This window comes from Pelmatolapia mariae, linkage group LG8 (genome assembly GCF_036321145.2).
Source record: "Pelmatolapia mariae isolate MD_Pm_ZW linkage group LG8, Pm_UMD_F_2, whole genome shotgun sequence".
Classification (NCBI taxonomy): Eukaryota; Metazoa; Chordata; class Actinopteri; order Cichliformes; family Cichlidae; genus Pelmatolapia; species Pelmatolapia mariae.
The window spans coordinates 14,862,033-14,875,473 of record NC_086234.1 but is presented as its reverse complement, the minus strand read 5'-3'; the positions used below and the strand labels follow the sequence as shown (position 1 = coordinate 14,875,473).

General features: G+C 41.7%; 1 protein-coding gene across 1 annotated transcript in view; it reads right to left on the bottom strand.

Moving 5' to 3' along the window:
- Window positions 1-445: 445 nt before the first annotated feature.
- nrg3b (neuregulin 3b) overlaps window positions 446-13,441 on the bottom strand; it is a 195,983-nt gene continuing 182,987 nt past the window's right edge. The window contains exons 7-9 of the mRNA XM_063483027.1: window positions 12,373-12,482; window positions 4,741-4,923; window positions 446-1,652 (exon numbers count right to left, since the gene is read on the bottom strand). Coding sequence (XP_063339097.1) covers window positions 905-1,652; window positions 4,741-4,923; window positions 12,373-12,482 — 1,041 coding nt within the window. The 3' untranslated portion in view covers window positions 446-904. The remainder of the gene's footprint in view (window positions 1,653-4,740; window positions 4,924-12,372; window positions 12,483-13,441) is intronic.

Sequence of the window (13,441 nt, the reverse complement as noted above, 5' to 3'; positions counted from 1 at the left end):
AAAATGGGCTCCCAAGTTAACAACTACAAACTTTAAAAACAACAGCAAGTGTTGCCATTTTTAGTCTGGCAAAATCCCATCAGCAAGAGACCAGAAGGCTGCACGATGGCTTACTAAAGCAGCCAAATATGGTGCACTGCTTTACTTATAAAGAATCTTGTTTTTGGTGCTTCCTGCATTTTCTGGTGATACCCTGTTTATTTTCAACTACCTGCTTATTTGCAACTACAATTTCACATACAGTAGAAAGTGCAGCAAAGAGAACTCGTATGTTTGAAATCTGATGTATTTCCAACAAATGCAACGATCTCCTGACAGCTTTGTCGTTACTTGTAATCGTTCGACTCGACTTCGATATTTGTCCAGATTTATTTCAGAATGCCGATTAAGTCACGAAAATGGATTAAGATGAATAAAGCCCATAATTAACACTGTTATCTTAGTCTTTATTTTGTCACAATTGTATGTCAAATATATATATGTCTATATGACATATATTATATGACATATATAATTTCATTTCTTTACAATAGAGAAACAACATAGAGATAACACACTATTTTGGTTTCTAAGTAGAAGCTCCTTGTAATAGTGGCATTTTTTTCAATACACTGTTTAAGTCAAGCTCCCACTCAAGTCATGGTTTTGTTTTCCTTTTGAGTCACATTTATTCACAATGTGTGTTTGTTTGTCTCTTTTCCTTTTGTAATTTGATGTCTTTTGTGTCAATATATTTTTTCCCCCCTCGGGAATTCAATCTGTTCGTGTTCTTTCGAAAACTGATGGCCATCTGTTATTGGTCCATGTGGCCACACAGATGGTCCCACCTGCTAACCATACTGAGCCACCAGCAAAGGTATACATTTATTGGAAACGGTGTCTTCTCTTTACAGAGTTAATCCAATCAGCTTGCAGAGGGCTTAGCATAAGTGTTTCCAATTCCTCTGCAGATGGGTCCTTTGGTGGCCAAGTCTGCCCCTCCGTACACAAGAGATGTCTGACCTTGGCACTGTCCCCGGGCTTCTCTTTGGCCTGCTGCCTTCCATCCTCTGGTCCCGCTGCCTGTGTGCAGAACTCTGGGGGAATACTGGACACTTTTCCCCTCTGACTCCCGTGCCGTCTTCGTCTCAAGAGGGTTTGTGCCACCGTGGTGGATCTCACTGTGAGACCCAGACCTTTCCATGGGGCTGCAAAGGCTTTTCTGTTTTAACTCCTCCGCGAGTTCCACTGTAATTTCAAAGGAGCAGGGTGTTTGCGGAGAGCCGAGATTCTTCTCCAACCCCAGGAGAGAAGCAGCAGCGGCGGCGGCGGGGCTAATGCTGCTGGGCATGACACTGGTCGCCAGCACGATGCTTTCAGGGGGAGAGGGAGGATTGCTAACGGGCAGCCCCGTCTTTCCAGCCAGCACGGGGTGCCACTTGAAGAGCCCCGCTTGGTTCCGGTCACTCGTGACTGGGTGGCCGGCCTCAAGGTCACACGCTTGGAGCGAAGGGATGATGGGCACAGATCGGGTGCGGAGGGAGGGTGGCAGGAAGGTTGTACCTTTATCGAGGCGGGTGCAGGGGACCTCAGTCCATCCTTTCCTGGCTGTGAAGTGAGAGAGTGAGGTCCTGCTCAGGAGGGCGCCGACCCTTCCGCTGGCAGAATCACACCTTTGGGCAAAGAGAAAAGGATGGAAATGTCAGGGTGAGAAAGTCATTTATAGTTTGACCTTTTCATCCTAGACACTTTCCTAATTTTAAATTAATAAAAAAGCCCGAGCAATAGAGAATATGAAGTTACCTTACATATTTAGAACACCAAGATGACATTCGTTGTGTTTTAGAAAGATGCCAGTCTGTCAAGGCTTCACCGTATCATTTCACACCGGCACAAAAATATCTTGTACCAAACAAAATGATCACTATTTAGGTATTGTTGTTTCATAATCTATGTGTAATTATGTATAATCCTTGGCATGAGCAGCGTCTACTGTTGCTGCATGAATGTTTAACTGAGAAATCCCTCTGCTCATCACTGCCTTATCAGAGATTTAAGGCTTTAGCAGCACAGCAGGTGGATTCCTGACCCCGCCCTGTGTGACTTTGTATGTAGAAACAATACACGGAGCCACTTTACGCTTCACACGTCTTCTAATTTCATTTTATTGTAGTTTTCACACAGAAAGCAACTAATCAGATGGGCCCACGATGTAACATTAAGCGGGGATGAACGGGGGAGTAAGTCTCAGCAGGTGCATTTGCATGATGATGCATCCTCCTTCAAACGTAGAGAGCGGAAGCAGATAAGCTTGAAAGGCATTATCGTCGGCCATGACAGTAACACGGCAGAGAGGGGAAACTTATCTGGAGTCAAGTGGGCAAGTTTGTGTATGTTTGTTAATGTTGTTACCGTAGCCTCGACTCCCATTTAGGATCACATCCAGTGTTATTGTCAGCCTTGAGAGACTGTTGGTAGCGTAACCAAGTTTAAATAATTGAATTACCCCCACCCCCACTCTTGGTATTAGAAGGGCAAATGCTAGCTGGAGGTAAATCCGACAGATCAAAACAAAACCTAAAAATAACTCCCATAGCAAATTTGCCTTCAATTCTTCCCCTAACCATGATGGGTAAATATGTTTTGACACCAGATAATGAAACTGACAATACTCTGTGGGGATTTGTTGTCACAAAATGGAAGAGTGTTCTCGTGTCTGTTTGTGGTTCTCGCCTCTTTATTAACACTTTCCACCGCGCCGCACTCGGTGCCTCCATCTTTACTTCTCGGCTCAGTCCTCCTCCTCCTTTCCTCACTTTCCCCTCTCGCGTTCTCTCACTCTCCTTTCCACCTCCCGTCTCTCATTTCCAGAGATGAGAGGGTGTATCCATGGCAACACGGGAGACGTGGGGGGCTGGAGGAGGAGGAGGAGGAGAGGGAGGGGGCTGTAAGCTTGGTGTTGCGTGGCTTGTAAGTCGAGAAATAGGTCATTTCAACCTCCAGAAGGCCAGCGAAAGCCATATTTGAGTGATGGATGTGTAGGGGAATTATCAGTGGCTAATGAGATCTAAATTGTTTAACTACACAAATGCAATCTTATCCCCTAGAAGATGACAAGCCCTCCTATTTCAGCTCCTCTCCTAAACACTTGACAAAGCGCGGCAGATTTAATTGCCTATAGCTTTACAGATTTCGACACTGTGAAAAAGAATTCTCGTCAGCTTCTTTATTAGTTTGTTTCGTTATTCCTTATAAGTGCGAGCGTGCATGTTTGTGAGTGTGTGTGTTTAGAGGGAAACTGCTCCTGAAGGATCTTTCTGCACAACCATTTGAAAGAACTGCTGAGCTCCGTGGAGCTTTGTTTAAAAATGTAAATTATGGAAATAGGTCACATAAAGAGTTTGGCAGCTTGCAGTGTAACTTACAAGTCACTGTAATGCTCAATCAGGTTGGCATGCTAATAGGAACATTGCTAGGCACTTTAAAGTGTGTGAAATGCACAGGGGACACTGCTGCTTTAATGACAGACGTTTCTGTTAACAGTGCTATTGCTCAAGTTCCACACAGTGACAGCAAATTAGGCTGCTTCTGAGTCATATGCTAAATAGGACTGTCTTACTCAGGATTAAAGATGCTCTTGTCTGCATCTGTAAATAAAACCTACACTTATTTAATGTTTACAGTGTTTTGAAGGAGAAATGCCAGTGGAGCTGCTTGACATTATGCATCAATGCACCGAGGACTACAAGCACCTCAGTGATAAATATTTTCCGTCTTTGGTGGTCGTTACGCAACGATCAGCCTGAAAAAAGGCCAAAAGAAAAGTTATAACTAATGTGAAAAGCTTTGTTTTAACATAAAAAAATCAGTATGTCAGAGAGGATTTCACATCAGGGTACATTTTAGCAAGCGTGACCAGTCTGTACTTTTTAAATGTGTTTTAAGTCTGCAGACTAGGCTGTGCCAAAAGTCCCTCTCGCTTCGAATGCCTCCTGAAACAACACCAGTAGTTGCGCTTCGCTCGGGATGGCCGTCAAAATAGGCCAGCTCGCTTCACTCGACATCAGCGGGAGCATGGGGGCAATTCAAGATGTGCAAAAGCCTGGAAGTAATCCATTTCAACATGTAGCCTGTTCTAAGAGGCCGCAGTCATCTAATGTGGCTTTATACTCAGCTTGTAAATTACAGAAAATTAATTATTTTGTTGATATGTGAACCATGACGCTTCCCATGCTTGATCATTAGCCAAAATCAAACCGTTTTGGATAGCTAGAAATTCGTGTGAACCCGTGCATCATTTGGTAATTAGCTTTGGCACAGCCGTTGTATTTTTAACCCTGTTAAAACAAGCAGATAAAACAAATTTTCATTCACAGCAGCAGCCCAGTGGCAGCGAGGATTACACACATCTTCCCCAGCACCATGATACTGTTGCGCTTTTGGGATCAAGTGTGTTCTCCAAATTAATTGTGACAGTCCCAGCTGAAAGAGGAGGGGGGGGGGCACTGCAGATCTCATTTATTTCCCTGGATCACATTTCATAGGCTGGTTCACGGATTTGAACTGAGAGTCTTCCAGTCATAAACTCATTTCTCCCTAAATTATCCCTCTGCCACTCCGACTTAACCTTAGTTAGTCCAGAGGTCTGTATCACTGAACCGGCTATTTGACCTCGGCGTGGAGGGAGGCGATGAGAATTTCCTCTTTGCTGGCTCAAACAAACATGACAAAACTAATAACGAGACAAAGAAATAGTTTCACCTCCTTATGGACTCCATGTCCGATGACTCATCCTCCTGCAAGTGTTTGTAGACATGCCCCGCCACTCTGGATCCGTCAATAAGATTTGTGGATATTTTGTGTTTCCCTCTGGAAATGGGTGGAGTCCTGAAGTAATTAGTCTCTCTCCGTTGTAGGGCTGGGCTGAGTGAGAGCGAACTACTCCTGAAACCAGACAGCATGCAAAAGAGATGGGTGAAAATCATCAGGTAAAGACCGTTCACTAATTCATCTGTTGTATCAGCTATAGGTGTCCTTTCTAGGGTTTCATGATGTAAAAATGGTCCGGAGTAAATCGACCTTTGTGCTTGAGACTTGAAAGGGGGAAAAAAAAAATCCAATCCCACATTCAATTGACTCGACGCGGAAATTACCCCAGTATCAAAGCTTATGAGACAGATGTATCAGATACACGTGAAAGGAATCGTAAGTTATCAATAAGCAATACAATTTACATAAGAATGGAAGCATTTCCACTCATCCATCCATTTTCATCTGCTTATCTAATTTAGGCTGAAAGGCTCGGTACACGGCAGACAGGTTGCCAGTCTATCTCAGGGCTAACGCAGACAGACAGACAAACATCCAACCTCACATTCGCACCTATGGCCAATTTAGAATCATCAATTAACCTAACATGCTTTGGATTGTGGGAGGAATCCGGAGCACCCAGGGAGAACCCACGCAGGCACAGAGATAACATGCAAACTCCACACTCTTCCCACCCCCGCAAGAGAGAAGGGAAGCAACTATGGGAGAAATCTCAAGCTGTGCCTAAAAGGAAACGTGAATGCGCTTGAAACGACACCAAAAAAAAAAAATCTTTAGTGTAAATGTTTTAATTTCAAGATTAATATGCATTCCCTACGCTTTCCTTTTTTTCCACTCCCTTCTACCTGTTGAAAAGGGGGCTTAGATTAATTAAGATTCACAAAGCGCACATGTAGCATAGAAAGATGGTTTTCATGCCAAGCATTCATTCATTCTTGGAACTGGCTCACCTAAGAAGAATACAGCTGTTTTTTCATATTAAAAAAATACACCCGTGCTTTCCCTGCAATATGTGCTGTGAAAAGGTCTAATCCCAAGGCAAATGTGGAGGTTAGCAGTGTGATGATGCTCTGTTTTTGTTGCCTGTGAATGTAAAGATGCAGGACTAGTTTCTCCCTGGGTTTTATTGAAAAAATCTCACAGAGATTTTGCCTCGAACCAGGTGCTGGAGAAGAGGCTGTGTACTTACTGCGGTGCATTCTAGGAGAGGTGTGTTACACTATTAAACAAATACTTTTTCATGTACTTTGAGGGCTGCTTTAAAATTAAAAGATTAATATAAAAAGTTTTGTTACATACATGCTTAAATGAAAAGCCCTGTGCTGCTTGAGAGGAATGTGCAAAAGTCTTGAGTCTCTCCTGGTTTTTAATGTCAATATTTTAAGTCGGTATTTGGTACGAACACCTTTATTCTTCAACACAGCAATAGGGAAGCCTTCTTTGAGTAACCTCACCTATGGTTATGAGCTTTGGTTAGTGACTGAAAGAACGAGATCGCGGATACAAGCGGCGGGAATGAGCTTTCTCCAAAGGGCCCTGTCTCTAAGGGTGAGGAGTTAGGCCATCCGGGAGGGGCTCATAGTAGAGCCGCTGCTCCTCCATATCGAAAGGAGACAGTTGAGGTGGTTCAGGCATCTGACAAGGATGCCTCCTGGGCGCATCTTGAGTGAGGTGTTCCGGGCATATCCCACCTCTGGGCAGACCCAGGACATGCTGGAGAGATTATATCTCTCGGCTGGCCTGGGACCGCCTTGGTGTTCCCCTGGATACGCTGGAGGAGGTGGCTGGGGAGAGGCCGGTCTGGGCTTCTCTGCTTAGGCTGTGGCCCCTGCGAGCTACCCCCGGAAGAAAATGGATGGATGGATTCATGGACCGAACATTCAACATTTTAAACAATCATTTTTGAATTAACATCTGTGTTTACACATTTTATTGTCAGTGATGGATGCTGGAAGCTGGGAATCACCAAGAAGACAGTGTCACTCCTACTTGTAGAGTTTGATTATTTCACTAATTTTTGATTTAGCCATTCAACTCAAATTACAGGATAATCACTGCAGATTTAATGTTACATTTTAAATTGTCATTTTGATCCAAAGAGCCATGCACTAGCATGGATAAACAAGTGCTAACATGCTAACAAAGTTTACATACAGACCTATATCGTTCAGAACATATAGAAAACACTGCTTTAGTGTTTTCTTTCTGTGAACTTCAAATAAATGCCATGTATTGTTAGGGGTTATCCTGCACCTTGAAAATGACCTCTAGCTTACATACTGATATTCTACTGCTGTTAATGATAGAAGCAGCTGCCTTTAGAGACTGAGCTTCCTGTTTAGGCACACAGTTTTTAAATTGGTCTGTGGGCAGTAGGTGGTCTGCCTCAAAGCAGATCCCTGGATGTCTGCAGTAATGAAGCAATGGTATTAAATCCAAGGTATACCGAGCCATAATGCAATCTGATGTGTGAGCACATCATGCAAAGACAAACAGCTCCCAATGAATATGTAATCACAAAATACACTGAATTATTTTGATGTTATTATGAATTTCTTTAAGACACCGTGGCTCCCCTGATCGTTGCCTACCAGCAAATCCTCTGTGATCAATATGTCACTTGATTGTGCTAGTTAATCTGAACCACTGAAAAGAGCTGAAACATATTATTATTGTCGTGTAAATAACTTTTTTTTGTATTGAACCATTAAACAAAAATCAGCACCACACGCTCTCACAGCTTGATTTTGGCTCTTGAATAATTTGGCACGGCACAAAAATGGCTTGTGTATGAAGTGTTGCATTGTTTGATTTTTCTTGTTGTTGAAATAGTAATCAAGATGTTCAAACTTTAGGATTTTCTTGCCAGTCATTAAATTGAACTCCCTGATTCCTTTTATTTCATGCAGTAAGCTAAATAGTCCAGTGGATGACTGCTTAATAATTGATAAACCACTGGAACACTGTGAAAAAAAACCAAAAAACGCTCAGCTACAGTAATTTCCTGATGTCCGTGGCTGTGGAACAAAAAGCATACACAATGTTGGCTCTAGTGTTTGCTGGCTTTTATATCGACTGATGTTGTAAAAAGTTGATATGAATACAGCTAAATATTGTCCGTTTTGTTGGCTATTAGCATGCTGATTTTTTTTTAATTAGGATTAACCGAGAACTGGAACAAAATTAAAACATGAGTTTTTGGGGCTGTTGTAATTACTGAATGATAAAAGTTGAACCTTTTAAAACAGAAAGGCAGCTGCTTATCTCCACAATTCAACAAGACTGTGCAACCCCCTGATGTTAAATGGGTAAGCCTGGTTGGTAGGGTAATCCAGTACTTTTATAAACCACTTCCTCCGTCTGTTAATGCCTTTACGACATATCGCAGAGAGAGAGAAACGGCAGGAAAACAGAGGGCGATGGCATGTGACAAAGAACCTGAGGTGAGTTAAAAAAATGGAAAAAGTATGCCACATTTTCAGAGTAAACACCATTTTCTACTAAACCAGCAGGATACACCCACATAGCACTTCTGATATTCACTATGGATACGGATTATGTCCCCTACTCAACATGTACAAGCCACACGTGCTGGCTTTCAGCACATTGATTAGGCTTCTTACTACAATTTTCTCATAATACCGTCATGACAAAGGAATCATTGTAATCAATTGAATTTAAATGAAAACAGCAATTGACTTGTGGCAGCAAGAGTCCACTGTTTTCATCAAAGCAACTCGTACATATTACCGCATTCAATAGGACACGCAAGTGGGAAGTTACGAATCGAAATGATTTTTGACCTCTAAACCTTTGATGAACGATGGTTGCCTTGAGCTTTTTTTACTGCAATCAACAATGTGAATCAACAGGCGTGTAGTTCAGTTAACTGCAGGAACAGAAGAGCAGGAAAAACAAGCTCAATACATCCTTTGTCTAATATTATATTATATACTATATTATATTATATTAGGTGAACAAAATAAAGATTTAATTGCTTTTGGCATTGATGTGCTGGATAACACATGGCACAAGGATTTTAGTTCATATTTAACCAGCATTGTATTACCAATCATTTTTGGGTGAATGACTTAAATCGTGGAAATCAGGGCTGAAAAATCTCAGTTCTGGTCAGAGCCAGAAATTCCCAGCTGCCATCAAAGGCAGCATGCCCACGAATAGGCTGAAGAGAGTGAGCTATATTTCGATTATATTAGTAAATTCACAAAAACACTTTTCTTTTGTCCAGAGACTTAATCTAGGGACAGTCATGCGATTTTGTGCAATAGTAGTCCTCAAAGGATTAATTCTACTTAAGTTGATTTACCTTACAAGACAACTGGATTCACACGAGATTCATAATCACCAGAGAATCCATCCTACTAAGTTTGTCAACTACTGCACGCAATCATAGCTGAACTGAAGTCGGTACGAAGAAATAGGAGTCCTATGAGGAACTATGGAGTGTATAAGGTCAACTAAAGGTCTGGTTTACATTTAATAATGGATCTTATACGTAATTACCTAACAAGGAGTTTGTTAAGTACCTGCAGGAGTCCTTTATATGCATATTTTCTTTAATACATCTTGCTAGCTTTCAGAGCTTTAAGCTACTCCAATTATGTTGTTGTTTCCCCTCTTTGATGTTCCTTGGTTGTCCTGTGGTTTGTTGATCTGCTGTTTGAGTTTAGTCCATGGTGGGACTATTGCGCAGATGGTTCAACCAATCACCTGCCAAGTCTTTTTTTGAAGAAGACTGTCCTTTTCTAACTATTTTTCACGGAGAAGCTCTCTGCAAGAAACCATGTTTCACAGATGTTGATAAGATCTTCTGGATTTTCCACTAGTGCCAACATTGGATGATATTTGTTGGTTTTAAACAAATATCTTCTAGTGCAAACATTTCCATTGACTTCAAGGCAAGATATTGCTAATGCCTTTGGTGACGTGTATTAAAGGATAACATTTGCTTGTGCAAAACAACAAATCCTGTCAGCCTTAAATGTGCTTAATGCTAATTATCGAAGGTTCAGACGCACTAACGTATCAATGCTAAGTTGGTTAAAGATTACGTTACAGCTGTTTTAGAATCGTATTGTGACATTTAACAAAATCTCAGCTCAACAGAGGCAATCTGCATTACAAGTGAATCAGTTTGCATATAATCCAACCTAATTATAAACCAATGAGACACAGGGACCATTTTCAGCAGTATTGATAGGCCATATTGACACATTTTTATGGTGCATTTCTCCTGATAGCTCACGTTGTGGTCCACTTTCAGGTCAATAGCTGAAAGCATCTCAACATCATCCATCACAGTCTAGTTCTCCCCTGCCTCGGCCTACTTTGAGAGCAAGCTGAACAGATGATTGACTGTCAGCTGCCCTTCATGAGGCACCTGCACGACACTGCGGAGAATAAAACACCAGAGGGAGATGGTACCATCCCCGCAGCCACATATGACAACCTTTTTTTGTGAAAAACTTTCCTCTTTGACACAGCACTGGTCCATTAAAACAGAATAACTGCTGCCACAGTGGGGCTTTCACTAAAGGTGGCATCGCAGGCAGCCACACACACAAAAAAAACTTCCTCGGTATATAGAGACAAGCTCCGTTTTCTACCCTAACATAGGCTCTTTTAATCTCTGTACATGCTGTATTCTGTGTTTTTGATGCAGAATATGGAAAATCCATTACACTAAACCAAAAATAATGAGGTTTTAAATAAATATGTTAAAACTTATGCACAACAGTTCTGTTTAAAAGTATTGAGTCACCCCTGATTTCTTTCTATTTCACTTTTAATGAGCCAGATTTTCTTCTAATATTATGAAAGTGGTGAGTTGAGCAACAGTTCTCCGTTTTCAGAGTTTTTTTTGTCTAGCCACAACACTGACCTATAAATTCATTCAAGCATAAAAAAGGCACCTGACTCAAGAGGTGAATCAGCATTTTGTCCACACATAACAACTTGGCAAAAAACTATTAGCAGCCTCTTGCAAAAATAGATAATTTGCTTCCCTTTCTTTTGTTGAATCTATGGAAAATGTGAACGCTAATGCAGTTTGACAAGTCATAAAACAGTATTACAACTATTTAACCAGTATAAATGGAGGAGATCCGGAACATTAAGTGTCTACAACCATCTTTAAAACATGGTGGAGGCTCTGTGGTGGTTTGGGGCTAAATTTCAGCCAGTGGTGTTGCCGATCTGGTCAAAACTGATTGAAAAATAATTAGATTTTAATCCAGTGTGTAATGCCATCTGGAAAGCATCTGATTGGTAACGGCTTTATATTTCAGCATGAAAATGATTCAAAACATATTCCCAGTGAAGTTTAAGTATACCTGAAAAGAAAAAGCACACAATGGAGCACTATCAGTCATAGACTGATCTGGCCAGAGCCCAGACCTCAACAATACTGCAGCAGTGGGAACATCTTGACAGAGAACAGAACAAAAGGCAGCCAACATCCAAAGCAGAGCTTTGAATTTCCTTCAACAAGCCTGGAGAACTATTTTTGAAGACTATTGAAAGAAGCGCGAACGCCTTGCGTTTGCCTGTTTGTGCTTCATTTCCATGCATGTTTGCAAGTTTTAATCACTGCAATTATGTACCATTTCCCACACAAAATATAAAGAAAAGGGTGACTCAAGACTTTTGCACAGTGCTATATCTTGCATTGTAACATAATGTGCAGCTCCAACACTGTTATTCAGATTTGGTACCAATCATCTCAGGTAACAGGCAACAAGTATGAGGATCAAACATTGTATGCGATTTGGCAACAATCAGTGTAATAGCTTCTAAGGAAAATAAACTTCTTTGAAAAGATGGCAGGCTTACATGTCGTGTGACTGAATGGCATTAACTGTCAAAGTGTGCCTGCATCCATATCATCAAAGCAAATGAAACGTCTCTGTAAACAGCTCAGATGAGGCCATTGTAGCGCGGCCTATATCCACATCCCTGTGTTCTTCTGAGGATTGGAAACTGCAGCATTTGATACTGAGTGCTGTGATCACAAAGCAACCCTGCTTGCGATATCCCTCGTAGCAAAAGCGCTGTTAATTTCCTTGAATCTTCTGTCATTTGAAGGATGGCATAAAAATTTGGTTGAGTCAGTGTTTAACTCTGGACATTAAATTCACTTCTCCTTGGAGGAGTGTTATTATGTTCACTCCTATCTGCGTTCAACTAGTCATTTCAGGAGATGCCCGAGGACACATTTAATTACTTTGAACAATTTACTTGAATGCCATGTAAATAAAGACGTCTCCATCCTCAACTAGTTTGACAGCCTCTACCCTGTTTTTTCTTTTTTATGTCATGCTCGCTGAACCAATAATCATACAATAAAATGCACACAGATATAAGATCTAACCTCTATGTGTATGTGATCTGTTTTCTTTTGTTAGAGGTCTCGACGATATACATATTACACTACATGGGATGATTAAATTTCTCACCTCACTGCCCCTTATGGCTCAAACATGCTGACTCAGCACCAGATATGAAACAGGGCAGGAAAAAAAAAAGCGCATGTCATAATTGTACCTGAAGCGTTTCCCTTTAGACAGTGCTTTGCTGAGAATAGGTGGAGCTACTGTTGATGCCCCTGGTGCCACTTTGCCGCCCTTAACAGACGATCCGTGAGAAGTGCAACTCTGCAAGAAATGAAGAAAGTTGCGCAGGCAGTTAGTGAAACTCAGATACTCAATTAGTTATACTCAGCAAAAGACCCGGAAATGTAGCCAGATTCCACTGCTGTAACGATTAAAATGAAAAACAAAATGTCCAATGTAAGTAGCTATGTAAGTACACAGAAGTGAAGCTTAGGATATAACACATAAGGCTGATAATTCTCTATGAGTTTAGCAGCAATCCCCAGTCAGGTCGAGCGTGTTCTCTCGCTGATGTATCCCCGGTTAGTCAGGCAGAGCGTCTTTAATTACATTTTACATTTTAAAGCGGCAGATTAGGAGGGGACACTTTGTGAATAAACTCCACACTGGCCCTCACAGCACTCCTGATTCACTCAAGAATTAATCCAACACAAGATTACATTAATGGTTTCCTAAAGAAATTGCCCTCTCAATTCTTTCCCTTTATTCTTATCAAAATTAACACTATTATCTTACAACAGGCCGCAGTCAGAGCTCTGGCACAGTGACCGTGAACGCCCCGAGAACCCCTCTGTGAGACACTAAGTCATGAGATAATTCTGTCATTCCAGTTACAGAGCTTCCTGTGCTGCTCTCTCTCTCTTTCGCTGTCTGATTGTACATCACTAAAGCGATTGCATGTGACTTAGTGCTGGGTTCACGGTTCTCATGAATGATAAGCCTCTTTTTTTCCCCATACACCGTTTGGCTCCCAGAGGAAGCTGTTGCCGCTGCTCACTAGTTGTGCAAGAAAATAGTATCATTTGGCCACCCTCTCATATACCCTGCGGGGGGAGAACACCTCACTTTGTGAAACAATTGCCATGGCAAAGTTTCCTGGGGGAAGATATCTATGTCAGGGGATAAAATAAATAGCTCTTGGCAGTCTGCCATGCCATGCAGGTCTGCCACTGGCAGACAGTGGCGTAGCCCATTGGCGTAACCCAGTTTGCTTGTTCCCT